Genomic DNA, 27,258 nt, shown 5'->3' on the forward strand with positions numbered 1-27,258 from the left:
ATTCAGTAAAAGATTAATGCTGTCCTTCTCAGTCACAGATAAACTCCATGTAAATGTGCTTCATCTGGGTTGGAGGATTTGAGTTAGTGGTAGAAGCTGAATAGGCTGGAGCTGTTTCCCCTGGAGAGGGACCTTTATAGAGGTTCATAAAATCATGAACAGCATGGATAAGTGGTGGAGGCTGGTACAACTACAACATTTAAAAAGGCACCTGAATGGGTATGTGAATAGGAAGGGTTTAGAGGGACATGGGCCATGTGCTGGGAAATGGGACTAGATTGGGTTGGGATATCTGATCGGCATGGACGAATTGGACCGAAGGGTCTGTTTCCGTGCTGTACATCTCTATGACGTGATGGCTGTGAATAATAACACTGATTGGAAATGGGGTGATGTGCACTGAGAATGGAGAGAGAGAAAAACTGTTGATGAGCACAGTTTCCCTCCATCTCTGTAGTTAGCAGCTACCTCACAGATGGTTGTTGAAACTATGTAACAGTGTGATCTCTATTTGTTTATCTTCAATATAGAAAATGTTCTTATTAAATGCAGATTTTAATGCTGTTCCTGAGTGTCTATTTTGGATGAGAATTCAGTTTATCTACCTTCAAAACTGGCGTAAATGTCAATGGGCTACATACCTGCTGTTTGTTCGAGGCAGCTGGTCACACTTCGCTTTGAACTGAGGAAGTATTACAGTGTCTTAGTCCCTCAGGTATTTGTCTGGAGGGAGACAGAGACACCACCCGTTAATCAACGTGAAGCGAGTCTGGCAATATTGATCAATGTCACATTCATTGCATATTCGTTAGGATAAGCCAGCAACTTAACCAGAACCGCGGATCTGATTCCTTTGTTGCACTGAGCTGCTCTTTGTCTGCAGATTGTGTTTGTTTCTCATATGATTCGATACCAACTGAGTGAGATGGAGAAACTGAGCAACAACTACACAGCTCTATGAATGGGACTACTCACCACCGGAATGCTAACACAGTTCAATATCCAACTCCCAAAACACCACCTGTTGGGGAGAGAAAAAAATGGCGCTATATTTATTTTTTCCACCCAAGACCGACTCCTTTTACAGGAGTATCCCATTCCTACGTTCGGTCGTGATTCTGCTATTGACTGCACAAACTCAACAAACAGTGAGAAACAATAAAATCTCAACAGAGTTCAGAGGATGGTAAACCACAAGAATGATCCACAGCAGCTTCTTCCCGCTCTGCCTCCCTCAGCAGGCCCACACACAGCCCGAGAAAGGCCGCCCTCTTCCCCCAACCTGCTCACTCCAAGTTCCGGGACCAGTTCCTGCTCCGCTCGGCCTCTTACAAACAGCCCCCGGTTCTCCCTGAACTCACCCCGAATCAATCCCGGTCTCGGAGCCCCCTCTGTGTCCCAGGCTCCCATCCCGATGTACTGCTGGAAGGAGCCTGCTGTTCCCTCGCTTCCCTGGGCGCTGATCTCTCCATTGCGGTCTGTTTCAAACAAACCTCTTGTACTCCCTGAATAAGTGCTCCTCAATGGCAGCACTGGGGGAGGGCCTCATGCATGCGCTCCTCTACTCAGGAACAGTCAGCTTTGGGGAGAAAAGGAAGACCAGTTCCACCACAGAACACACTAGATGGCCTCCTTCTTTAGAGACCGCAATTTCCCTTCCCACGTGGTTAAAGATGCCCTCCAATGCATCTCGTCCACATCGCGCACCTCCGCCCTCAGACCCCACCCCTCCAACCGTAACAAGGACAGAACGCCCCTGGTGATCACCTTCCACCCTATCAACCTTCGCATAAACCAAATCATCCGTCGACATTTCCGCCACCTCCAAACAGACCCCACTACCAGGGATGTATTTCCCTCCCCACCCCTTTCCGCCTTCCGCAAAGACCGTTCCCTCCGTGACTACCTGGTCAGGTCCACACCCCCATATGACCCACCCTCCCATTCTGGCACCTTCCCCTGCCACCGCAGGAACTGTAAAACCTGCACCCACACCTCCTCCCTCATCTCTATCCAAGGCCCTAAAGGAGCCTTCCACATCTATCAAAGTTTTACCTACACATCCACTAATATCATTTATTGTATCCGTTGCTCCCGATGCGGTCTCCTCTACATTGGGGAGACTGGGCACCTCCTAGCAGAGTGCTTTAGGGATCACCTCCGGGACACCTGCACCAATCAACCACACTGCCCCATGGCCCAACATTTCAACTCCCCCTCCCACTCTGCCAAGGGCATGGAGGTCCTGGGCCTCCTTCACTGCCGCTCCCTCACCACCAGACACCTGGAGGAAGAACGCCTCATCTTCCGCCTCGGAACACTTCAACCCCAGAGCATCAACGTGGACTTCAACTGTTTCCTCATTTCCCCTTCCCCCACCTCACCCTAGTTCCAAACTTCTAGCTCAGCGCTGTCCCCATGACTTGTCCGGACTTGTCCTACCTGCCTATCTCCTTTTCCACCTATCCACTCCACCCTCCTTCCTGACCTATTACCTTCATCCCCTCCCTCACTCACCTATTGTACGCGATGCTACTTTCTCCCCACCCCCACCCTCCTCTAGCTTATCTCTCCATGCTTCAGGCTCTCTGCCTTTATTCCTGATGAAGGGCTTTTGCCCGAAACGTCGATTTCGCTGCTCCTTGGATGCTGCCTGAACTGCTGTGCTCTTCCAGCACCACTAATCCAGAAATAGGGTTACAGCATCTGCATTCATTGTTTTTATCTTTGGGGAGAAAAGGTTCAGTCCCAGATACAGTTGGGGCTGGAGTGAGCTGGAAGCGGAGCAGGATGATCAAAGACATTGCCCTGCTCTGTCTGTCACTCAGTTTCCTCTGAATTCTGAATTAATACAGAACTTACCACTGTGTGAAAAAAAACTGATCCATCTAAAATTGACTTTACATTTGTTGTCAAGCTACATGATCCGCTGGAACCTGACCGAGAGTGTTTTCTACGCTTGGGGTCAATGCAACTCATTCTCAATTGCACGGAGTTAAAGAGAAATGGAAAGAAAAGATTTCTATGTCATACTTTTCCTGAGTCAAGAGTTGAGTCACGTCGAGTGTGGGATTAATATATTTCTGAGAATTTGATTGATAACTGTGGGCCCAGAGACCTATCGATATCTGCTTAAGCATTGTGCAGCTTCATTTAGGGATTATAGCATTTCTCAGTATTATGCGAATGCCTGTTAATCAGCAACTGTTAGCATGATATGTATGTGTCACTTTAACTTTGTATCTGTCGCGTCCTTATTACACATTTTGCATTAACTCAACTGCTGTCCATTCTGATTCTGCTCTTCTCTGTAATAGTCAACTGTGTTACTTCAAGAGAGGTTTTATTCTGTATCCATCAAACACTGATGTAAGCAGTAAAATGTTATGCTATTTGCCAGCCACTTAAATATTCCTGCAATCTGTGCCCCTAGGAGAGGCGAGTTCTGCAGATGCTGAGAATCAGAGGGCTTATGCTTGAAACATCGAGATGAAGGGCTTATGCCCGATACATGGATTTTCCTGCTTCTCGGATGCAGCCTGACCTGCTGTACTTTTCCAGCACCACACTCTCAACATCAATCTGTGCCCGTCTGTTTCTGGGACGTAAACCATTTTTGTAAACCCTATTTCACAGTCTTTACATGCCAGTACGTTACTGGACTATAACTCAAACCTTCTGAAGTGTAACTTGTTTTACCCTGTAGGTGTCATCCATTGACCTAAGAATGTGTTTCATGTCGTACCTACAATTTTGAAAGTACCAGACACCACTTTGGACAGACTCACTACCCTCCACTCCCATACCCTATGAATATCAGCTTCTGCACACAGACAGTCACCCAAGGCTGGAATCGAAGCTGGGACCCTGTTGCTGTGAGGCAGCAGTGCTTACCACTGAGCCACCGTGCCACCCCAAGAGCAGGGGATGGGATCTCCAGGGAGAATATGCTCAACCATTTTATACTTACAATGAGAGCCTTTATATCAATCTGCAACTCGCAAATTCTGCCACGTGAATATGCGAGTACATTTGTCACTGTCTCCCTGTCAGTTCTGCGATGTGCATACTTGAGTGAAGTTATCTGCCTGTACCTGTGGGTTTACACTCACTGAATATACGAGTAGAGGTATTCCTCTCTCCCAATAAGATTCTCGTATATACATACTTGAGTGAAGTTATCACCCCATACCTGTTGGTTCCTGCTATGTGAATATGACAGTTTTTGCTCTGTGAATGTGATTGTTTAATGATCAATCTGTCTATGTCAGTTTCAGCATTGTTAAAATTTGAACATTGTTATCAATATCTTGGGTGGGGTCTACACCTGGGCGAGATCCGCTTTGGAGAGTTGTTGCAGGGGGTTGGGTCAAATGACCTCTCTCTGCACTGGAGAAATTCGATGTACTGTAAAAGAAAGTGAGACTTTTTATACCATTGTCAGTCTCTGACAGTACAGACCAGTTTGGACAATTACCACAACTTCTATTATATGGTACAGTTTATGGTTGTAAGCTATATTCTGAATGCGCATTTTGAATTTATTGTTCACAACACCACTGTCTGACAGCTTTTTCATTCTGTGTCCAATAATACCTGGGGATCTGTCTGAATGTGTACGTTTTCATGTCAATATTTCATTTCCCTTTGGACCACTTGAAAAGTGATATTCATAGGGTATGGGAGTGGAGGGTAGTCAGTCGTTTTGTAAGAGATGTATTCTGTTTTCACTTTGTGGAAACAAATTAAATTGCGATGTTTGTTTCAATCTGACATTTGGCCTGCTATCTAATTCCTCCAGTCTGGACAAACAGAATTGGTACATGAGTTACATACAGTCATAGAGTCAGACAGCAAGTTTAAAGCATGGTGAGATAATTGGATGAATACTTAATCTGAATGTTTATTTACTTCTTTCCCTACATAACTGGAATACATTGTGACCATGCAATGGGGGGCTCAGTATTTCTGAATAAACGAGTGGAGTTTGCTTTTTGACCAATGTGATATCATGTATTTAAATTTGATTAGACGTTCACTTGTACACTGGGACTGGCATATTTCACTCTTACCCTGTCCTGTTTAACTTCATTAATGAAATGCTAGCTCTCCCAACCATGTGATCCTTGTGGGCATGATTTTTCTATTTTTGACTATCACCTGATGAAGGAGCGTCGCTCCGAAAGCTCGTGCTTCCAATTAAACCTGTAGGACTATAAACTGGTGTTGTGTGATTTTTAACTTTGTACACCCCAGTCCAACACCAGCATCTTCAAATCATCAGAAATTTAGGTAGATTGAGATAATCTTTTTCCCCATGACCGATGCGTCTAAGTCCAGAAGGCACAAATTGAAGTTGAGGAGAAAACAGCTTAGAGGAAATGTGAGAAAAATATTTTGACTTAGAGGGTGGGTAAAGTTTGGAACGTTCTGCCTGAGAGGGTGATTGAGTACTCTCACAGCATTTAAGCAGCATCGGGATGTGCTTTTAAAAAGCAAAGATATAGTCAGCTATGGGCCAAGTGCAGGTAAATGGGACAAATGCAGTTTGAGGTTTGTTGAACATCATGGACATGGTGGGCCAAAAGGTCTGTTTCTATGCTGTATGACTCTATATCTCTATAACATCCTTGTAAATCTTTACTGTACCACCTCAAGTTTAACAACGTCCTTCCTGCAGCAGGTTGATGAGAATTGTACACAATCTCCTGAAAGCGGATTCACCAATATCCTGCACAGCCACCAGATGACCTCCCAACTCCTACACAATATCCTGAACAACGAAGGCAAGCATGCCAAATGCCTTTTTCACCGCCCAGTCTATCTGTGGCTACTTTCATAGATTTGGAGGTGCCAGTGTTGGACTCGGGTGGACAAAGTGAAAAATAACAATACCAGGCTTTCGTCCAACAGGTTTATTTGGAAACACTAGCTTTTGAAGCACTGCACCTTCATCAGGTGGTTGAAGGAACTGTGCTTTGACAGCTATTGCTTCCAAATAACCTGTTGGAGAACATTCAAGGAAATCTTCTGAGGTTTCTTCGTTCAGCAACACTCCCTAATGCCCTACCATTAAGTGTGGAATTAGTGTCTTGGTTTGCCTTCTCAAAATGTATGTAAACTAAACTACAACTGCCACTCCTCAGCCCACTGACCCACCTGACAAGAGGTAGAGTTAGTAAGTATGCAGAAGACACCAAATTGGAAGTGTAATGGACAGCAAAGAAGATTACCACAGATTACAACAGGATCTTGATCAGATGGGCCAATGGGCTGAGAAGTGGCAGATGGAGTTTAATTTAGATAAATGTGAGGTGCTGCATTTTGGGAAAGCAAATCTTAGCAGGACTTATACACTTAATGATAAGGTCCTAGGGAGTGTTGCTGAACAAAGAGACCTTGGGGTGCAGGTTCATAGCTCCTTGAAAGTGGAGTTGCAGGTTGATAGGATAGTGAAGGCGGTGTTTGGGATGCTTTCCTTTATTGGTCAGTGAATTGATTACAGGAGTTGGGAGGTAATGTTGTGGCTGTACAGGAAATTGGTTAGGCCACTGTTGGAATATTGCATGCAATTCTGGTCTATCAGAAAGAGATTGTGAAACCTGAAGGTGTTCAGGAAGGATTTACAAGGATGTTGCCAGGGTTGGAGTATTTGAGGTACTGGGAGATGCTGAATAGGCTAAAGGTTGTTTTTGGATGGGTAACCTAATAGAGGTTTATAATATCATGAGTGCGATGGATAGGATAAATACACAACATTGATTCCCTGGGGTAGGGGAGTCCAGAGCAAGAGGGCATAGGCTTAGGGTTAGAGGGGAAGATTAAAAAGGGATCTGGAGGGCAGTTTTTTCAATGTGACATAGTGTGTGTATAGAAGGAGCTGCCAGAGAAATTGGTGGAGACTGGTACAATTACACCATTTAAAAGGAACTTGGATGGATACATGAACAGGAAGGGTTTAGAGGGATATGGGCCATGTGCTGGCAAATGAGACTGGATTAGTTCAGGATATCTGGTTGGCATGGATGAGTCCAGCTGAAGTGTCTGTTTCTGTGCTGTATAAATCTGACTATATGGCTGTGAATAATAACATTTATTGGAAATGGGGCAACGTGCATGGAGAATGGAGAGAGATAAAAACATTGTAATTCCTTGGTGGTATTTGACTCTTTGTTTGAAATTGAGCTGACTGTGCATCGAATTCAAACTGCTCTGTGACTGTGGAAAGGACATTCTTTAGTCTGACAACGGTAACATACCTGCTGTTTGTTAGAAGGAACTGATCACACTTGGCTTTGCCCCAAGGGAATATGTCTTGGTCCTTCAAGTATTTGTCTGGAGGAAGACAGAAGAGACATCTCCTGTAAATCAACATTAAGTTTGGCAGTATCAAACCTTCGAATGTAACATTCATTTAATAATCATAAGACTGTTCTTCTTTCAAACCGGTAAGTCCAACAGAACTACAGATCTGATTCTATCCTTGGCCTGAGCTGCTCTTTGTCTGGTGATTGTAATAAAAATATCTATACCAATTCACTGAGAACCAGATACTAACCCACACCTCCACAGCTCCACAATAGGGCTACCCAACACAAGTGCATATCAGGATCTGAGAGTTTCCTTATTAATCCATATCTGTCAGTTCCTGTGAGGTGAATGTGGGAGTACAGCTGTCAACCTGTACCTGTCAATATAAGCTGTGCAAATGTGTGAGTGAATGTAGTTATCAATCTGTCCCTGTCACACTCTGGTAAATATAGTTACATTTTGGCATTGTAGAGACTGACAGGGACAGATTAATAACTACGCTCACACATTCACATAGCATAAACTGACAGGTATAATTTGATAACTAAATTCATATATCCACACAGAATAAACTTGCAGGGACTGGTTGTTAAATACATTTTATATAAATAAAATATGTTTCACTGATGCGGATGTGAGAATTTAATGATCAATATGTACCTGTCAGTTTCTGCCCTGTCAATGTGTGAGTTTACATATCAATCTGTCCTGAACAGTTTCTACTGTGTGTAGACTGTAGTTATCAACCTGAACCTGTCAGTTTCAGCTATGAGAACGCAAGTGTCATTAGCAGTATCTCCCGGTCAGTTTCTGCTGTATGAATATTAAATGCAGTCAAATTGGACCCATCAGTTTCTTCTGAGTGAATGTAGATATTGATCTCTATTTGTCTGCTTTAGCTATACCAATGTGTGAATGCAGTTATCAAACAGTACTGGTCAGGTTTTGCTAATTGACACCAGAGTGTCTTTGTCAATCTGTTTCTACTACGTCAATTTGAGAGAGTCAACACCAATCTGTCCCTGTCAGTTTATTTCCTGTCAATATGTGAATACAGTTATTGATCAGTACCCATCAGATTCTGCTGTGAATATTGGTGTATTAATCAAACTGTAATGGTCAGTTTCAGCGATGTGAATGTGGGAGTACAGTTATCATTCTCTACCTGTCAATTTCTTCTTTGTCAAAGTGAGTAACTCAATCTGTACCTTTCAGACTCTGCTGCGTGAATACATAAATATAGTTAACAATCTGCAGTTGTCAATTTCTGCTTGGTGAATATGTTTATGTAATTGTCAATCTATCCCTGCTATGTGAATGTGTGAGCTGAGTTTTCATCTGTGGCTATCAGCTTCTGCTTTGTGAATGTGAGAGTTTAGTGATCAATATTACCCTGTCAGGCTCTGTAATTCCAATGTTTTGAGTGTATTTATTCATCTTTTCCTGTCAGTTTGTGTGACTGTAGTTATCAGCCTGTATCCCTCAGATTCTGCGATATGAACATAAGACTGCAGTTATTCATTTAACTATATCATTGTTCTCACATGTCCTGAGATAAAGTATTGTTTTGTGCACCTTACAGCTAGATCATCTCATCCAAAGCCCATCAAGGTGATAGAACAGAATCCAGTGTTAAAGCTGCAGAGAAGGTGCAGACAGAGATTAGCATCACAATTTAGAGGTCCATTCAAAAGTCTAATAATAGCGGAGAAGCAGTTGTTCAACCTGTTGGATAATGTGTTCAAACTTCTGTATTTTCTACCTGGCAGACCAGGGGGGAGGAGCGTATAACTGGGGTCAGATGGGTCTTTCATGTTGTTGGTTGCTTTCCTGAGACAGGGGGAAGTGGAAGTGAAGCCTTTGGATGGAAGGCTGCTTTCAGTGATGGACTGGGCTGAGTCACAACTCTCTGTAGTTTCTTGTGGTCTTGGGCAGAACAGAAGCCATACTACGCTGTGACACATCCAAATAGGATGCTTTCTGTGGTGCATCTATAAAAATTTGCAAGAGTCTTTATGGACATGCTGAATTCCCTTAGCCATCTGAGGAAATCTGCTTGGTGAATGTCATAGAGATATACAGCACAAAAACAGACGCTTCGGTCCAACTTGTCCATGCCAACTAGATGTCCCAACCCAATCCAGTCCCACCTGCCAGCACCCAGCCCATATCCCTCCAAATACTTCCTATTCATATACTCAGCTGCATGTCTTTTAAATGCTGCAATTGTACCAGCCTCCACCACTTTCTCCTGGCAGGTCATTCCATACAAGTACCACCCTCTTCATGAAAATGTACCCTTTAGGTCTCTCTTCTATATCTTTTCCCTCTCACCCTAAACCTATGCCCTCTAGTTCTGGACTCACTCCACCCCAGGGAAAAGACTTTGTCTATTTATCCTATCCATGCCCCTCATGATTTTATAAACCTCTGTCATGTCACCCCTCAGCCTCTGATGCTCCAGGGAAAACAGCCCTAGCCTATTCAACCTCTCCCGAGAGCTCAAGTCCTCCAAACATGGCAACATCCTTGTAAATCCTTTCTGAAACCTTTTAAGATTCACAATATCATTCCTACAGGAAGGAGACCAGAATTGCATGCAATATTCGAACAGTGGCCTAACCAATGTCCTGTACAGCTGCAAGGTGACCTCCCAACAACTGTACTCAATACCGAATGTGTTTGGGTAATTGTCAATCTAAGTCTGCCAGGCTCTGCTATGTGAATATGAGAATTTACTTTTTAACAATCCCTGTCAGTTTTTGCTTCATGAATGTTTTGTTTCGTTAAGAACCCTTCCCGGTCAGGCTCTGTAATGTAAATGTGAGTGCATTTATCAATGTTTGCATGACAGAACTTCTTTTGTGAACATGGTTATCAATTTTCCCTAGTAATTTCTGCTCTGTGAATATGAAAATGTAGTTATTAATCTCTAATTGAAAACCAAAGAACTGCAGATACTGGAAATCAGAAGCTAAAACAAATTGCTAGAAAAGCTCAGCAGGTCTGACAGAGTCTGTGGACAGAAATCAGAGTTAAAATTTCCAGTCCAGTAACCCATCCTGTGAAGAGATGGTAGCCAGGAAAATATTAGATTTTCTGCAGAAGATAGGGTGTGTTGAAGGGTTAGGGAGTAAATGGTGGATGGATATAGAATCCAAAGAGAGGGAAGAACAGTTGGACAGATAAACTAGTGGATCACAGTCAGACAAGGATGGTAATAGCTGTTAATAGAGACTGTTAGTGAGTTGTGGTGTACAATAGAAGACTCTATGATAACACTGCGTGGTGTGAGGGGCTTTGGGTAATGATATGGGAAGCTCTAGCTCTAAAGATGTAGAATTTAATATTGACTCCAGAAGGCTGTCGAGTTCCCAAGCAGAAAATGAAGTGCTGTTCTTCCAGCTTGCACTGAATTTTGCTGGAGCACTGCAGCAAGCCTGAGACAGAGATGTTGGCCAGGGAACTGGGTGGTGTGTTGAAGTGGCACGCTACTAGAAGCTCAGGGACATTTTGTCTGGACAGAATGTAAGTGTTCTGCACAGTGGACACCCAATCTACACTCAGTTTCCCCAGCATAGAGAAGACCAAATGGTAGCTAGGAAAATGCACACAATCAGTTCTGAGGAGGGGTCACTAGACCTCAAATGTTAAGTCTGATTTCCCTCCACCAATGCTGTCAAACCTGTGGTTTTTCCAGCAATTTTTGTTATTAATTTCTACCTGTCATTTTCTGTGCTGTAAACATGATTGTTATTATCAAACTGTACATGTCATTGTATGCGATTTGAAACAGGGGGTGTTATTAATCTGTTCCAATAAGTTTTGATGATGAGAATGTGGCTATCTGTCTTCCTCTGAAATGTCTTGCCATGTGCACATGTGTACGATTGACCAATCTGTCCCTGTTATATTCGGCTCTGGGTATCTCAGGATGGAGTTACGAATCTGTATCTGTCAGCATCTTATTTATAAATGGGCAAGTGCATTAAGCAGACTGTAGCTGCCAGTGTTTGCTAAGTGAATGTGTTAGTTTAGTTGTCTGTGTGTGCGCGCGCGCGCGCGCGCACACGTGTATATTTATGTATCATTCTCTCCCTTGATACCAATGTGCTCCTTATTCTTGGTTATTGTATTTCACAGTGGTTCAGTGTTGTCTAAATTAAAACATGTCATTTTTAGTAAGTGCAAACACAATTAATTGTTTCAACTTCTGCTACTTGACATGAATGAGATTTTATTCATTGCCACTGGAGTCAGCTCCCGTCAGTGAAAGTGGATGTGTTTCTATATCTGCTAATATTTGGCCTCGTACATGTAGTTGGATAATGTCCACAGCCTATGTTCTTTAGTTTGAGAGCCGATAGGATCCATGGACAGGTGAACATGCAACACATTACAGCAGAAAAGCATCTGTAATTTTCTTCAGAATCAAGGGGAGAAAAGTAATAGACTTTTGTAATTCCTATAGTGCAGAGTCTAACCAGGAACAGTGGGGATATCAAGGTCTGGTTTTCAGAATGCTATCAATTTTGACAATGTGACACACTTTACCAATGAATTAATGATCAGTATTAACCAAATCAATTTGCAACTAAGTGAACATTTCAACTGCATTGCAGCTGACTGAAGACAATGCTCCTTGTGCAGAAAAGAGAATTGGCCAATTCTATTTTATTTACCCATCTGGACAAGATTAGCAGTATTCTTGTGTTGCTCTCTGGTAGGGTGGGGAAAAACAAAAGGTCTTTATTTTCCACTATCGGTGAAGAATATTTAAACAGTCAAATTCAATTTAATGAACAATCAACTCTTGTTGGTTAAAATAAAAGGAGAAGCTTTTTCTTTCTTTCTGCACTACTGTAAATAGTAATGATCTGATTCTATTGACTCCTTGGCAAAACGATATCCTGATACCTTGATTTATTTTTATAGTTTAATGAAGAGATAGTCAAGATGAACGCAGGGTTCTTCATAGATTTCTTGAAACAAATTTTGAAAGACACACAGAAGAATAAAAACGTTCTTCCTGGACTGAAAAAAAGAAACTCCTACAAAATGATGAAATGGAGAATGGCGTTATGATTCAGATGGGGATGACAACTTCTCTGCTGCCATGAAAAATCTATGGAAATGGAATACTCATTGAGTTAACAATTCTAATCCCTTTCAATCAACTGAGTTGTTATAGACTGTTCTTGATCAGTGCAGACTTAATAATTTGAATAGATGTATTCTGTGCTGTTGATCTCTTAGACTTGAGATCAGAGAGTAGAAGTCAGCTTGATGAAATGTTTTCTGCTAGGTGCGGTGTATATGGATCTTCATCACTGATAGATGTTGTAATGTGTATTTCAGGATGGTGTGTGAATTTGCAACTATTGTAAGTCAGTCAGTAGCTCTGTATGAGATAGAATGGTGTGTGTGCTTGCACGCGCAAGCACACATATGGGGGTGGGATGGAGATGGTGGTTGTGGGTGTGTACACACGCGATGAGCACTCCCTCCACACCAGGCTTTGGCCCAGAGATTCATTTGGAATTTACATAGCTTAATTGTTGTGTCTTTTCCAGGACAATGATTTATTAAAAATGTAATATTGACTTTCTCAGTTACTGAAAATATCAAAGTTTCCTTCTGCATATGCACTCAATATCTTCTTCATATATCCTCGTTGTAACAATGTAACAGCATGACTTGTTTGTTCACCTTGATTGTAACTTTAAAATTGCCTTTACTACATGTGGGTTAATGTAATTCCTGAATGTATGTTTCATGAGGATACAGTCTATCCCTCTTCAGATATTGCAAATGATAATTAGCTATGCAAAATGAAATTTATTAGAACTGAGCTTTTGAGCATTGAGTATTCATACAGTCATAGAGATGTACAGCTTGGAGACAGACTCTTCGGTCCAACCCATCCATGCCGACCAGATATGAGTTTAAAGAGAATTTTTTAAAAATATATTTCATCAGTTGTGTCCGACTCTTGGATTGAATGCATTCTTCTGGAAATTGAGCTCAATGTGTATCTGACTCAATCCACTCTGATAGAGGAAAGGATGTTCTCCAATCTGACAATTGTAACATACCTGTTAGTTGTTAGAAGCAGATGGTCATACTTGGCTTGTACTGAGGAAATATTACATTATCCTGGTCCATCAAACATTTGCCTGGGAGTAAGAAAAGAGAGATATCATCATTTCTGAGTAGGAAAAAAAAATCAACTGATCAACACAATATTCAGGTCATGATCATGATACTTCTGTTTTTAAAAAGAACAAGGTCTGGCTACAAAAGAACACTGAGCCCCTCCCAGTCTTTTTCTGTTTGCGAAATTCTGAAACAATTTACTCAGATGAAAAAACTAACCAACACATGCACAGCTCCAAAAATAGAATAATTACACAGTTCAATATTCAGCCCACCCCCCCCACCCCCCAAAAAATAACACTAACTGCTGAAGGAAGAACTGGCACTTTTATCACATTTAGATACACTGCCCTTTATTTCCCAACAATTCAACGTCTATTCGCAACAAACAGCGTGAAACAGAAGCCAAACAATCAATTCCCATCAGAGTTTAGGGAATTAAAAACCATAAGAATGTCCCACAGCAGCTTCTTCCCGCTCTGCCTCCCTCAGCAGGCCCACACACAGCCCGAGAAAGGCCTCTCTCTTCCCCACAGTCCGCTCACTCCAAGTTCCGGGACCAGTTCCTGCTCCGCTCGGCCTCTTACAAACAGCCCCCGGTTCTCCCTGAACTCACCCCGAATCAATCCCGGTCTCGGAGCCCCCTCTGTGTCCCAGGCTCCCATCCCGATGTGCTGCTGGAAGGAGCCTGCTGTTCCCTCCCTTCCCTGGGCGCTGATCTCTCCATTACGGTCTGTTTCAAACAAACCTCTTGTACTCACTGAGTAAATGCTCCTCAATGGCAGCGCTGGGGGAGGGCCTCACGCATGCGCTCCTCTACTCAGGAACAGCAGCACTGGAGGAGGGACGGCATCACGCACGCGCTGCTGTTCCCAATGCCTCCCAGAGACAAACATCAATTGGTCATTTCCCCCAGTTTGACCAAAGGAACTGGAACTGTGAGGGAAAGGGCAGAGAAGGTTTCAAGCTGGGACATTGTCCCTTTATAAAGCTCCAATGGAGCTCATCCCCGGGTCATGTTAATAACTCCTCCCTCCGGCTCTGTCACAATCTGATCAGGGGGCGGAGAAACTGGCGGCCACTCGGCCCATCCCTTGTGCTCCCCCATTTAATAATATCTCGAAAAGTGTGGTAATCCTGCTGACCCTCATCCACAAATATTAATTCCTTTAAGAAAGTAACATAAGTGAAAAATAGTAACACAAATGAAATAAGTGGAACACTCTTAATAAGGCAGAATGTAACTTGGAGAGAGTGTTAGTCCCTGTTTCTGGTTCAGGAGGCGTGTGTGCAATAACGTCTCTGGGCCTCGAATTAGTGTATCGCGGACAACAGAGGTTCGTGTCAGGTATGCTGCAGACAGAAACCTTGTGGTGTATTGTATGCCACAATGTTTATTCACTCTGGGGACGTGGACGTCGCCTTTATTCCCCTTTGAGCAGGCGGTGGTGAGCAACCTTCTGGAACAGGTGTTGTCCATGTGCTGCCAACAATGCCATGAACAGGGAATTCCAGAGTCTTGATCAAGCGACAGTGAAGGAAAGGGATGTATTTCCAAGTGATTATGGTGTGTGGCTTAGAGAGAAACTTGCCCTCTATTAAGCTGACGTTTCCCTACATCAACTGCATTTGACTTTTCTGATAGAGGTTGCCCTGAATTTGGAAAGTGTTACAATTTACAAGTTATTACTTCTGTAAATTTAACAAAACTTTAGGGTTCTGTGAGATAACATTTGATACCAAGAATAGGCATACAAATTGGGAAAAAAATAAACAGACAAACATAAAGCCTGGGAACAATTTAGAATTCAGTGCAGAGGAGATGACCTGAGGGTTGCAATGAGAGAGAAACTCATTGAGATCTTTGTAGAGAGAGGAGGAGAACTTCTTCAAGGTAGCATCCTTACAAGAGGATTCACAGTAGGCTTAGAATCAACTTCGTGGACTTCACCAGTTGCCACATTTCCCCTCCCCCCACCTTACACCAGTTCCAACCTGCCAGCTCAGCAGCATCGTCATGACCTGCCCTACCTGCCAATCTTCCTTCACATCTATCCGCTCCACCCTCCTCTCTGACTTATCACCTTCATCCCCACCTCCATCCACCTATTACACTCTTAGCTACCTTCTCCCCAGCGCCACCATGCTCCCATTTATCTCTCCACCCTGGAGTCTCCCAGCCTCATTCCTGATGAAAGGATTTTGCCCGAAATGTCTATTTCCTGCTCTCCAGATGCTGCCTGACCTTCTGTGTTTTTCCAGCACCACTCTAATGTTGACTCTGATCTCTACCATCTGCAGTCCTCACTTTCGCCATAATTTAGAATTCAGCAAGTGATGAGATAAAGGGCATTGATCAAGAAAGAGAGAATGAGGACTGGAGTAAGCTTGCAGATGTTTCGAAAAAGTAACTAACTGGTAAAGTATTGATAAATGTGTAAAGGGAAAATGGAAGAAAACATGGGTTGGTTAACACAAAGATCAAAAAGAGGCAGTCCATATTAGGGGAGCAAAAACGGCTATCCATCCAAATATCTAACTGTTGTTCTCTGATTACAAAGGACAACACAAATGATGCACCAGGAATGTTGGGGAACACAGAGTTCAGTGAGAGGGAAAAACTGAAACAAATCAGTATTGTTTGGAAAATTGTGTTGGGACAATGGATAAGATTGAAGCTGGGAAACAGCAGGGCCTGGTCATCCACATCCAGAGTAGTTAACATAGTGGTCACAGAAATAGAGAATGGTCATGTTCCAAGATTCCATAGACATTGTAATATTTTCCACAGATTATGAGTTAGCTAATGTAACCAATCTATTTGAAAAGCAAGTTAGAGATAATCTGGGAATTATAGGCCACTCAGCCTGCAGGGAAAAAAAATACTTGCAGAGTATCTGCGGAAAAAGAGAGATTGGGACCAAATAAAGTCAGCATGGATTCGAAATGCCTGTTCCTGTGTCATAATGTTCTATGTTCTCAGCTTAGCAAATCTGCTGGGATAGAGGTGATAAGCAGATGGCATCATTCAGATGTTTCTTTTGACAAAATCTCACATAAAACAAAACAAAAAACATGGTGCTGAGATGGATTTTAAAAACTGGTTGGCTGAAAGAAAACACATAGAGGGAATAAATGGATCATTTTTTCAATGGCAGGCAGTGACTAGGAGTCAATGCAAGAAATATGATTAGAATCCTACTCTTCACAATATAGTCACAATGATTTTGAAAAGGACATTAAATGTAATATTTCCAGATTGACAGATGACATAAAACTAGGTCGGATGGTGAGCTGTGAAAGAAAATGTATTGTGACTGTGTTGAGGAGAAGTCAATGGGCAAAAGCAAAGTCATATGGATAAATGTAAGGTTTTTAGTAAGGACAGTCAGAGTTGATAAAAATAAAATTGGAAAAGCACAGCATCAAAGGAGCAGCAAAGTCAATGTTTTATTTGCAAATACAAATGAATCGTATATTAGACATAGACAACTAGGGTGAAAAGCATCTCTTGAACATTATGCAAATAGTAAGGGCATTCTTGAGAGGGAGATTAGGAAATCAAAGAGGGGGATACCAAAGAGGGCGTGGCACGGTGGCAAGCACTGCTCCCATCACAGCGCCAAAGACTTGGGTTCAATTCCTACCTCAGGCGACTCTGTGTGGAGTTTGCACATTCATTTGTGTCTGCGTGGGTTTCCTCCCACACTCCAAAAATGTGCAGGTGAGGTGAATTGGCCATGCAAAATTGCCCGTAGTGTTAGGTCAAGGGGTAAACGTGGGGGAATGGGTCTGACTGGCTTGCGCTTCGGCAGATTGGCGTGGACTTGTTGGGCCAAAGGGCCTGTTTCCACAATGTGGGTAATCTAATCCAAAGGTAGTCTTGGCAGATAAGGTTAAGCATAATTCAATGAGATTCTACAAGATCATTCAAAGCAAGTTAACAATGAGGGAGAGAAAGAGAGTAGGGCACCTTAAAGATCAAGGAGGTAATTGCTGTTGTCAGAGCCATTTCTCCCAAAACAGAATGCAAACTCAGCAGGCAGGCAGAACTCAGGCAGTTGGAGGTTTATTCATGCAAAACCCAGTTAAAGCAGGGACAAAAGATCCTCCCCAGAGACCAGCCCTGAAAGGGAGATCATGATACACTCTGAATTTATAACATAAAGCAGTATTTTTATAAATTTGCTGATAACAATTGCAAAAGCCCTTCATCAGGAATAAAGGCAGTGAGCCTGAAGCATGGAGAAATAAGTTAGAGGAGGGTAGGGTGGGGAGAAAGTAGCATAGAGTACAATGGGTGAGTGGGGGAGGGGGGTATGAAGGTGATAGGTCAAGGAGGAGAGGGTGGAGTGGATAAGTGGAAAAGGAAATAGGCAGGTAGGACAAGTCCAGACAAGTCATGGGGACAGTTTCTCAGCTGGAAGTTTAGAACTAGGGTGAGGTGGGGGAAGGGGAAATGAGGAAACTGTTGAAGTCCACATTGATGCCCTGGGATTGAAGTGTTCCGAGGCAGAAGATGAGGCTTTCTTCCTCCAGGCATCTGGTGGTGAGGGAGTGGCGGTGAAGGAGGCCCAGGACCTCCATGTCCTCGGCAGAGTGGGAGGGGGAGTTGAAACGTTGGGCCACGGGGCGGTGTGGTTGATTGGTGCGGGTGTCCCGGAGATGTTCCCGAAAGCGCTCTGCTAGGATGCACCCAGTCTCCCTAATGTAGAGGAGACCGCATCGGGAGCAACGGATACAATAAATGATATTAGTGGATGTGCAAGTAAAACTTTGATGGATGTGGAAGGCTCCTTTAGGGCCTTGGATGGAGGTAAGGGAGGAGGTGTGGGCGCAGGTTTTACAGTTCCTGCGGTGGCAGGGGAAAGTGCCAGTATGGGAGGGTGGGTTGTAGGGGGGCGTGGACCTGACCAGGTAGTTGCGGAGGGAACGGTCTTTGCGGAAGGCGGAAAGGGGTGGGGAGGGAAATATATCCCTGGTAGTGGGGCCTCCAAACAGATATTTGTATCATCTGTAACTATGATGAGGTGTTGGATGATCGGATATTGGATAATAATTTGCCATTATTTTAAGAAGGGATGTAAGGAGAAGCCTGGGAAGTATAGACCTGTGAGTCTGACTTGTGCAATGGGTACATTGTTGGAGGGGATTCTGAAAGATAGGATTCAAATGTACGGTTTGGGAAGGAGTGGTAGGAGATGGCAAGGAATAATTAGGAATTGTCAGGATTGTTTTGTAGAAGAAAATTATTTTTCCCAAAATTGATTGAGATTGTTGAGTGACTATCCAAGAAGATTGAGGGCACTGTGGTAAACATTATTGACTTGAAGTTTGGTAAAGTCTTTTACAAGTTTATGCATGGTAGATTAAATAGCAAGGTTAGATTACATGGGATTTAGGTTGAGTGTGCCAATTGAATATAAAATTGGCATAACAGCAGGAGATGGAGAGGAGGTGGACAGTTGCTTATTAGACTGGATGCAAGATACCAATGATGTTCCATCCCAATCAGTGCTGGGTCTGCTTTTGTTTGTTTTTTTGTGTGTAAATGATTTAGATGAGAATACAGAAGATATGGTTAGTAATTTTCCAGATGTCATCAAAATCGGTGGGATAGTGAACAGTGAAGGCTATCACAGATTAGAAACAAATCTTGATTAAATCAGTCAATGGTGTGAGGAATGGCAGATGGAGTTATTGAGGCATTGCATATTTACAAAACAAGCAAGAGTAGGACTTATACAATTACAAATAGGGCCTTGGATAGTGCTGTTGAACAGAGAGACCTAGTTGGCCAGCTGCATATTTTTGAAGTTTGCTTCACAAGTATACAATTTGGTGAAGAAAACATCTAGTGTGCTTGCCTTCATTGCTCAGACCTTGGAGTACAGCTGTTGGAAGGTTGTATTGAGGTTGCATAGGATGTTGATGAGTCCTCTTCTGGATTACAGTATCAAGTTCTGGTCACCCTGTTATCAAAAGTATACTATTGAGCTGGAAAGAGTTCAGAAAAGATTTGCTAGGATGTTGATGGGAATGGAAAATTCCATTGCAAGAATAGGCTGGGACTTCTGTTCTCTGGAGCCTAAGATCTTGATGGGTGATAGAGTTTTGACAATTATGAGGGCTAAAGGTAAAGGGAATGGTAGGTATCTTTTTCAATGGTAAGAGACTGCAAGACTATGAGACACATTTTTAAGGTAAAAGGAAAAAGATTTTAAAAGTTAAGTTTTTTTTAACAGTATAGATTGTGTGGAATTAACTTAGAAAGGGGGTGATGCATATGGATACAGTCACAATGTTGAAAAGACATTTGGATAAGTATATCATTGTTAAGATATTGGAGGGTTATGGGCCAAGAACAAGCAGGTGAGACTTGTCTAGATGGAGATTATATTGGGTATGGACTGGTTGGACAGAAGGATCTATTTTTGAGCTATTTGACTGACCCTTGCAGTGAGGCAACTGTTCTGGTTTGATCTCAGTTCATTTTGAAAGCTTCTAAACGACAGCAGAAAGTCCCATTCAGAGCACTGTGCAATCAAGCAACAGCCTCGGTGTATGGAAATTTAACTGTAAAATGAATCGGTGGAATTCAAAGGTAGGGCACTTCTGTTCGGCAGAGGTGGGTATTGCAAATGCTGGAAATTAAGAGTGGTGCTTGAAAAGTACAGCAGTTCAGGCAGCATCTGAGAAGCAGGAAAATCGATGTTTCAGGCAAAAGCTTTTCCTGATGAACTTTAATCAGACAGACAGGAGTGTTTAACTCCTTTCACAGACGCTGTGAGTGGCTCTTAAAAGAGCCTTTGGGTAGTCACATTCAAGAATGCTCTCTTCACTTTTTAGCGGATCCAGCAGCAGCGGTTTTCTTGGGCAGCAGCACGGCCTGGATATTAGGCAGCACCCCGCCCTGAGCGATGGTCACCCCTCCCAGCAGCTTATTGAGCTCCTCGTCGTTGCGCACGGCCAGCTGTAGGTGCCTGGGGATGATGCGGGTCTTCTTGTTGTCCCGGGCCGCGTTGCCGGCCAGCTCCAGGATTTCAGCCGTCAGATACTCCAGCACCGCAGCCAGATAGACCGGCGCTCCGGCACCCACACGCTCAGCATAGTTACCCTTTCTCAGGAGCCTGTGAACACGGCCCACCGGGAACTGCAGGCCAGCCCGGGACGACCGAGACTTCGCCTTGGCGCGTCCTTTCCCACCGCCCTTTCCTCTTCCAGACATCATCACAATCTCACAAACACTTCCAAAGAGAATGCTGGACTCCGCCCACATTGCGGCCTCTTATACCTTCGGGAGGGATGGTGGGGCGGCCGTTTCTGATTGGTCCCATTGTCCAGCCCCTCCTAATGTTGTTTCAATTCCCAATCAGATATCTGCCTCATTCCCCAATCCGGAGAGGGCACGGGGAGGGGGGCGGAAAGTACCGGCGCCAAATCATCAACCGCCTTCTTTCCAGTTTGAAAAGCCCGCCAATTTCCAAACAAAGGAGTAGGTTTAACATGAAAATGAAGTACAAAAAAGTGAGTAAGTTTAAAAAACATTAATACTCATGATAATTTACTTTTAGTTTACAAATGTATACTTCACACCGTGTTACTCTCCCTCATTTGACGACCTCTATCTGTCCATTTCTGATTTTGAAAGTGGGTTATTTTCTAAACCTTGAGAAGAAGCTGAAACAAAACGGGCCAAACACTGCAGTCTGTAACCTGTCTTTTCACTTCACATTTCTTTAGCACACCCAACATGCTGAGAAAGCAGCACACAACATTCTTCCGGCTCAGGATCGATGGAGAACACGGTTTAGATTAGATTAGATTAGATTACTTACAGTGTGGAAACAGGCCCTTCGGCCCAACAAATCCACACCGCCCCGCCGAAGCGTAACCCACCCATACCCCTACATCTACATTTACCCCTTACCTAACACTATGGGCAATTTAGCATGGCCAATTCACCTGACCTGCACATCTTTGGACTGTGGGAGGAAACCGGAGCACCCGGAGGAAACCCACGCAGACACGGGGAGAATGTGCAAACTCCACACAGTCAGTCGCCTGAGGCGGGAATTGAACCCGGGTTATTAGACGATCTTTTACAGTCGTCCATCAATTGTTGCTCTCGATCAGATTCAGCAAAAGCTCCACATTTCAGTCCGGTAGCAGTGTTGGTGTTCTCTCGGTTCACTTTGAAAGTCTCTCTCCGACAATAGGAGGTGGGACTGAAAGACGTGGTCACTTTTTTGTCTGCCACGGGTGAATATACAAGATGAAAAATGACTCACTGGCGCTTAATCCGCTTTCTCCAACCCAACCCCCATTAATCGCAAAAAAACTTGTAAAATCAATTGCATATCGCACTAAAATTAAAAATACTACGTCAAGAATAAAAAAACAAAACAAAACAATCAAACCGTAAAGAATTGGTCCAGCTGTCTCAGGGATGTTGCAGGTGGCTCTTATAAGAGCCTTTGGGTTGTGGGTGTGTATGCTTCAGTGCAGTGCGGTCCTTCCCTTGGAGCTGGTGTACTTGGTCACCGCCTTTGTACCCTCCGACACGGCGTGCTTGGCCAGCTCCCCAGGCAGCAGCAGCCGCACGGCGGTCTGGATCTCCCGGGAGCTGATGGTGCTGCGCTTGTTGTAATGGGCCAGGCGGGAAGCCTCCCCCGCGATACGCTCGAAAATATCGTTGACGAACGAGTTCATGATGCTCATGGCCTTGGAGGAGATGCCGGTGTCGGGGTGAACCTGCTTCATCACTTTGTAGATATAGATGGAGTAACTTTCTTTCCTAGTCCTTTTCCTCCTCTTGCCGCCCTTCGCTGGCGCCTTCTTGATGATTTTCTTCGCGCCCTTCTTGGAGGCTTGCTGAGCTTTCTTCTCATCAGCCATAGCGCCGCTCACTGTTAGTAACAGAATAAGGGAAAGTGGGCTCGGAGCTCCCTTTTTATAGACGGACGGCGTCAGCCACGGTAATTTAGAAATTGGGACGTTGGGGGGGAGGTTGGGTCCTGATTGGCTACGTTGTAGGCATGGTAACTTTGCTCTGATTGGTTAGTGTGGGACTCAATGTGGATCTGTCTGGATCTGCAATACCATCGGAAACACAAACCGAAATTTTGTGAAGGGATCAAATTCCGAGCTCACTCTAAAATGTGAGATTCTAATTGTAATCCATTCTGCGTCTTTTGATAATGGTTTTCTTTTCTCTTCCATTTTAAAATGGCATCACATTTGTTGTCAAGTGAGAAAATGCACTACAATCTGACAGGGAGTGTGTTTTACTCCTGCAAATGATGGAACTACTTGACAAATGCATCGCGTTGGAGGAAAATGGGAGTTAAGGAATGTTCTCTTTTGCTTGTGTTTCTTGCTCTACACTCTCTAATGATAAAGGACATTATATCATCATCTACTCTGTAAACTCCCTTCAGTTATCTTTTCCCCTATTCTTCTTCAAATCTCCAGAGTATCAGCCAAAGTATTCACAAATTACTCAGGATAGCTACCAGCGTGTGTATCATTGTCAGTTCTACTCTGATTACCTCAATGATTAAAGGGAACTGACGTACTGTGACTGGTGTCCAGAAATGCACAGCAGTTCAGGCAGCATCTGAGGAGCAGTAAAATCGACGTTTTGGTACCTTTTGCTTTCTGCTGACAACATGAATTTTACTCCCTGACTGTTCAGCTCCTCAATCAGTGTCAGCAGCCTCCTGCCAATATTTCAGTTCCTGAAATCTTACTTTACACTACATTAGAATACATATTATTTGGTGCATTTCAGTTTCTAGCAGAAGTTTTTTTTTGCATTATGAACTTTGCGATATGGATTTTCTCTGAACTTTATTTGATCACAAGTCATTTGTACTCACTCTGAACTGGTCACTGTTATTTAAGGATTATTTTGAATATGATATCTGTGCGAATGTTAATTGTGATAATAGACGATAGATAATAGACAATAGATGCAGGAGTAGGCCATTCAGCCCTTCGAGCCTGCACCGCCATTCAATATGATCATGGCTGATCATTCCCAATCAGTATCCTGTTCCAGCCTTATCTCCATAACCCTTGACTCCACTATCTTTAAGAGCTCTATCCAATTCTTTCTTAAATGAATCCAGAGACTGGGCCTCCACTGCCCTCTGGGGCAGAGCATTCCACACAGCCACCACTCTCTGGGTGAAGTAGTTTCTCCTCATCTCTGTCCTAAATGGTCTACCCCGTATTTTTAAGTAGTGTCCTCTGGTTCGGCACTCCCCCATCAGCGGAAATATGTTTCCTCCTGCCAAAGTGTCCAATCCTTTCATAATCCTATACGTTTCAATCAGATCCCCTCTCAGTCTTCTAAACTCAAGGGTATACAAGCCCAGTCGCTTCAGTCTTTCCGTGTAAGGCAATCCTGCCATTCCAGGAATTGACCTCGTGAACCTATGCTGCACTCCCTCAATAGCCAGAATGTCTTTCCTCAAATTTGGAGACCAGAACTGTACACAGTACTCCAGGTGTGGTCTCACCAGGGCCCTGTACAGCTGCAGAAGCACCTCTTTGCTTCTATACACAATTCCTCTTGTTATGAAGGCCAGCATGCTATTAGCCTTCTTCACGACCTGCTGTACCTGCATGCTTGCCTTCATTGAATGGTGGACAAGAACACCCAGATCTCTCTGAACAGCCCCTTTACCTAATTTGATACCATTGAGGTAGTAATCTGCCTTCCTGTTCTTGCCACCAAAGTGGATACCCAGACATTTATCCACATTAAACTGCATCTGCCATGCATCTGCCCACTCACCTAACTTGTCCAGGTCACCCTGTAATCTCCTAACATCCTCATCACATTTCACCCTTCCACTCAGCTTTGTATCATCAGCAAATTTGCTAATGTTATTGCTGATACCATCTTCTATATCATTTACATATATTGTAAAAAGCTGCGGTCCCAGCACGGATCCCTGCGGTACCCCACTGGTCACTGCCTGCCATTCCGAAATGGAGCCGTTAATCACTACCCTTTGTTTCCTATTAGCCAACCAATTCTCTATCCAATCTAGTACTTTGCTCCCAATACCGTGCACCCTAATTTTACTCACTAACCTCTTGTGTGGGACTTTATCAAAAGCTTTCTGAAAGTCCAGGTACACTACATCGACTGGATCTCCCTTGTCCATCTTCCGAGTTAAATCCTCAAAATAATCTTGTGTTATTTGTTTTATCACTGTGATTCCCTGCTTACGCTGTGAAATAGTATTGTTCAGAATTTGAGTTTGGTTAAGGGTTAGTTTACCTCTCGTTATTGGCTGTGTAAAACTGAAGTAAAACGGGAGGTGAATGATTATTACTCTTTCACAATCTGTCCCTGTCAGTTTCTGCCATCTGAATGTGAGTGTAGTCATCAGTCTGTACCTGACCGTTCTTCCACAGTGATTACGTTAGTGTAATTATCACAATCCCAGAATGTCTCTGATGTGAGAATGTGTAAGGGTATTTATCATTGCAGTCTTTGCTATGAGACTGTTTGACTGGCCTTATCAATCTGTACCCGTTTCTTTCTGCTCAATGAATTTGTCTGTGTAATTTTCAGTCTCCCAATATCAGTTCAGCTATGTGGATGTGGGAGTGCTTTTATCAGAATTACCTTGTCCATTTCTCTGAATATGTTAATGTGGTTATCAACATTACCTGTCAGCTTCTGTTTTTTGTGAGTATCTCAATTTAGTTAAACTTTTCTACACAGGTTGTGATGTGTGAATATGGTGGTCTAGTCATCAATCTGTACCTGTCTGTTCTTCCACAGTCATTATGTTTGTGTAATTATCAGTCTACTCTTAAGGTCTCTGCTGTGAGAATGTGTAATTGTAGTTATCAATCTGTCCCTGTCAGTGTTTCCTCTGTGCATGTGAGAGTGTATTTACTAATTGGTCCCTGACAGTTTTTGCTATGTAAATGGGGGTTTTGCTATCCATGTCTTTATGTTCATTTCTGTTACGTGAATGTTTGACTAGCTTTATCAATCTGTACCTGTCAGTTTTTGCTCAGTGACTATGGCTGTGTAATAAAAAGTCTATCCCAATCAATCTCTGCTACATGTCTGTGTGAATGCTTTTATCAGTCTCACCTTGTCAGTTTCTGTGTTGTAAACATGGTCATCAATCTTTACCTGACATTTTCTGGTTTGTGAATATGGAGGTTAGTTATCAATCTGTACCTGTCAGCTTCTGCTTTATAAATATCTACATTTGGCTTAATCTGTTCCTGAATGTTTCTCTGGTGTACATATGGCAGTGTAGTTATCTATCTGTACCAGTCTGTTTCTGTTATGTGAGTACGAGGGCAGTTATCAGTTAGAATGATTGTGCAGCTTTAAAAGGTGCATTTTGTCCTGTGCACAGTAGTTAACATACAACGCAATAAAGAAGAAATTGGAATAACTTAACTCTACTGGAATACTTAACAGAATAATGGATACAGTATCACTTCCTAATTAACTGTTCCAATACAGTAATATCCCATAAACATCCTTGGCAAAAGACAAATTCAATAAAATATATAGTCTCACATCCAACTCCAGTAGCAGAAAGAGAATCTGCAGCTTCTGACTGTAACTGAGAGGAAAAAAACTAGCTTTGCTGTCTTCAAGATGATGACAGTTTTGCTGAAAGCCAAAACTAAAAATGTCATTCTGTGAGAGCTTGACCACACCCATTCAGGCTGCTTCTGTTGTTCCAACTTTAAAAGGAGCCTCAAACTGTTTACTCTAGTGCAGACTTCTTGACACTTCTGCCATAAAACCTCTCTTCAACAAGAAAGAAAGGACAAAATAAATATCTTCAAGCCATAATATCATCAAACCTTCCACCCTTCTTAAAAAGAACCGATCAATATACAGAAATGGCCTAATTTTTAAAAACTCCTTAGCCTTACATTGTTAGTAAACAATATGTACACATTTCCTTGACTCTAAGCATGCAAACACTCACTACGACAGTTCACTTTTTCCTGCTATGTAACGCTTCCATCTTTTATCATCAAAATCACAGCAACACCTTGGCAATTAGGTTCTCTCACCCTGCCATGTATATAGTTTGCAAATTGAATGGCTGCGATAGTAAACTTCATCTAAACAGTCTGTAATTTTTGTTCTTAAATTTCTCCAAAAATAATAAACTCAAGGTGTCCTTCTCAAACATGAAGTATTTCTGTTGATGAGTCTTCAGCTTTCTGTAAAGATGCCCAATAGGCCTTAAACTGTTTGCTCTCGTGGCTCGGTGTCTCTGCCTTAAATTTGCTCTTCAAGAACTAAAAGACAAAAACCTGTTAAAGCCACAGTCTCAATCTCTCATTTGCTGCATTGTGGATATGAAAAGTCATTTATCGACCTGTACCTGTCCATTCTTGTCACATGAACATGTAAATGTTGTCATTAATGGTCCCTGTCAGTTATTGCAATTCAAGTGCGTGACTATTGTTATAAATTTACCCTCTCAGTTTCTGCTGTGTGAATGTGAGTTTAGTTATCAAACTGTACCTGTCAGTTCATGTTCTGTGAAATGGGAGTGGTATCAACTTATTCCTGTCAGTTTCTGCATTGTGAATATGGGAGTGTACTTATTAATCTTTCTAGGACAGTTACTGTTGTGCAAAAGTGTGAGTGTGCTTACCTATCTGTCCGTGTCAATTTCCGACATCTGAATGTAATTATAGCTATCCTAACGTACCTGTCAGTTTGTCTTTTATCTCTGGGAATGAGAGTTTCACCCTCAGTCTCTGCCTGACAGCAGT

The 27,258-nt window shown here is 42.9% G+C and overlaps 3 protein-coding genes across 5 annotated transcripts in view; all 3 read right to left on the reverse strand.

Moving 5' to 3' along the window:
- Positions 1-27,258, reverse strand: part of LOC140470724 (histone H2B 1/2-like) — a 698,799-nt gene that overhangs the window by 16,257 nt on the left and 655,284 nt on the right. The gene's annotated exons all lie outside the window — the stretch shown is intronic.
- LOC140470696 (histone H2A-like) lies at positions 19,357-20,761 on the reverse strand. Its single transcript, XM_072566717.1, has one exon. The coding sequence runs from the start codon at positions 20,744-20,746 to the stop codon at positions 20,306-20,308; it is 441 nt and encodes a 146-aa protein (XP_072422818.1). The 5' UTR covers positions 20,747-20,761; the 3' UTR covers positions 19,357-20,305.
- On the reverse strand, positions 21,523-24,708 carry LOC140470874 (histone H2B 1/2-like). Its single transcript, XM_072566823.1, has 2 exons — positions 24,574-24,708; positions 21,523-22,376 (listed from the first exon to the last, which is right to left on the reverse strand). The coding sequence occupies exon 2, from the start codon at positions 22,363-22,365 to the stop codon at positions 21,967-21,969; it is 399 nt and encodes a 132-aa protein (XP_072422924.1). The 5' UTR covers positions 22,366-22,376; positions 24,574-24,708; the 3' UTR covers positions 21,523-21,966.

Source organism: Chiloscyllium punctatum, chromosome 52 (assembly GCF_047496795.1).
Source record: "Chiloscyllium punctatum isolate Juve2018m chromosome 52, sChiPun1.3, whole genome shotgun sequence".
Lineage (NCBI taxonomy): Eukaryota > Metazoa > Chordata > Chondrichthyes > Orectolobiformes > Hemiscylliidae > Chiloscyllium > Chiloscyllium punctatum.

What these genes read in the sequence shown, in the direction of transcription:
- LOC140470874 (XM_072566823.1), bottom strand. Translation starts at nt 22,365, where the DNA reads ATGGCTGATGAGAAGAAAGCTCAGCAAGCCTCCAAGAAGGGCGCGAAG.
- LOC140470696 (XM_072566717.1), bottom strand. Translation starts at nt 20,746, where the DNA reads ATGTGGGCGGAGTCCAGCATTCTCTTTGGAAGTGTTTGTGAGATTGTG.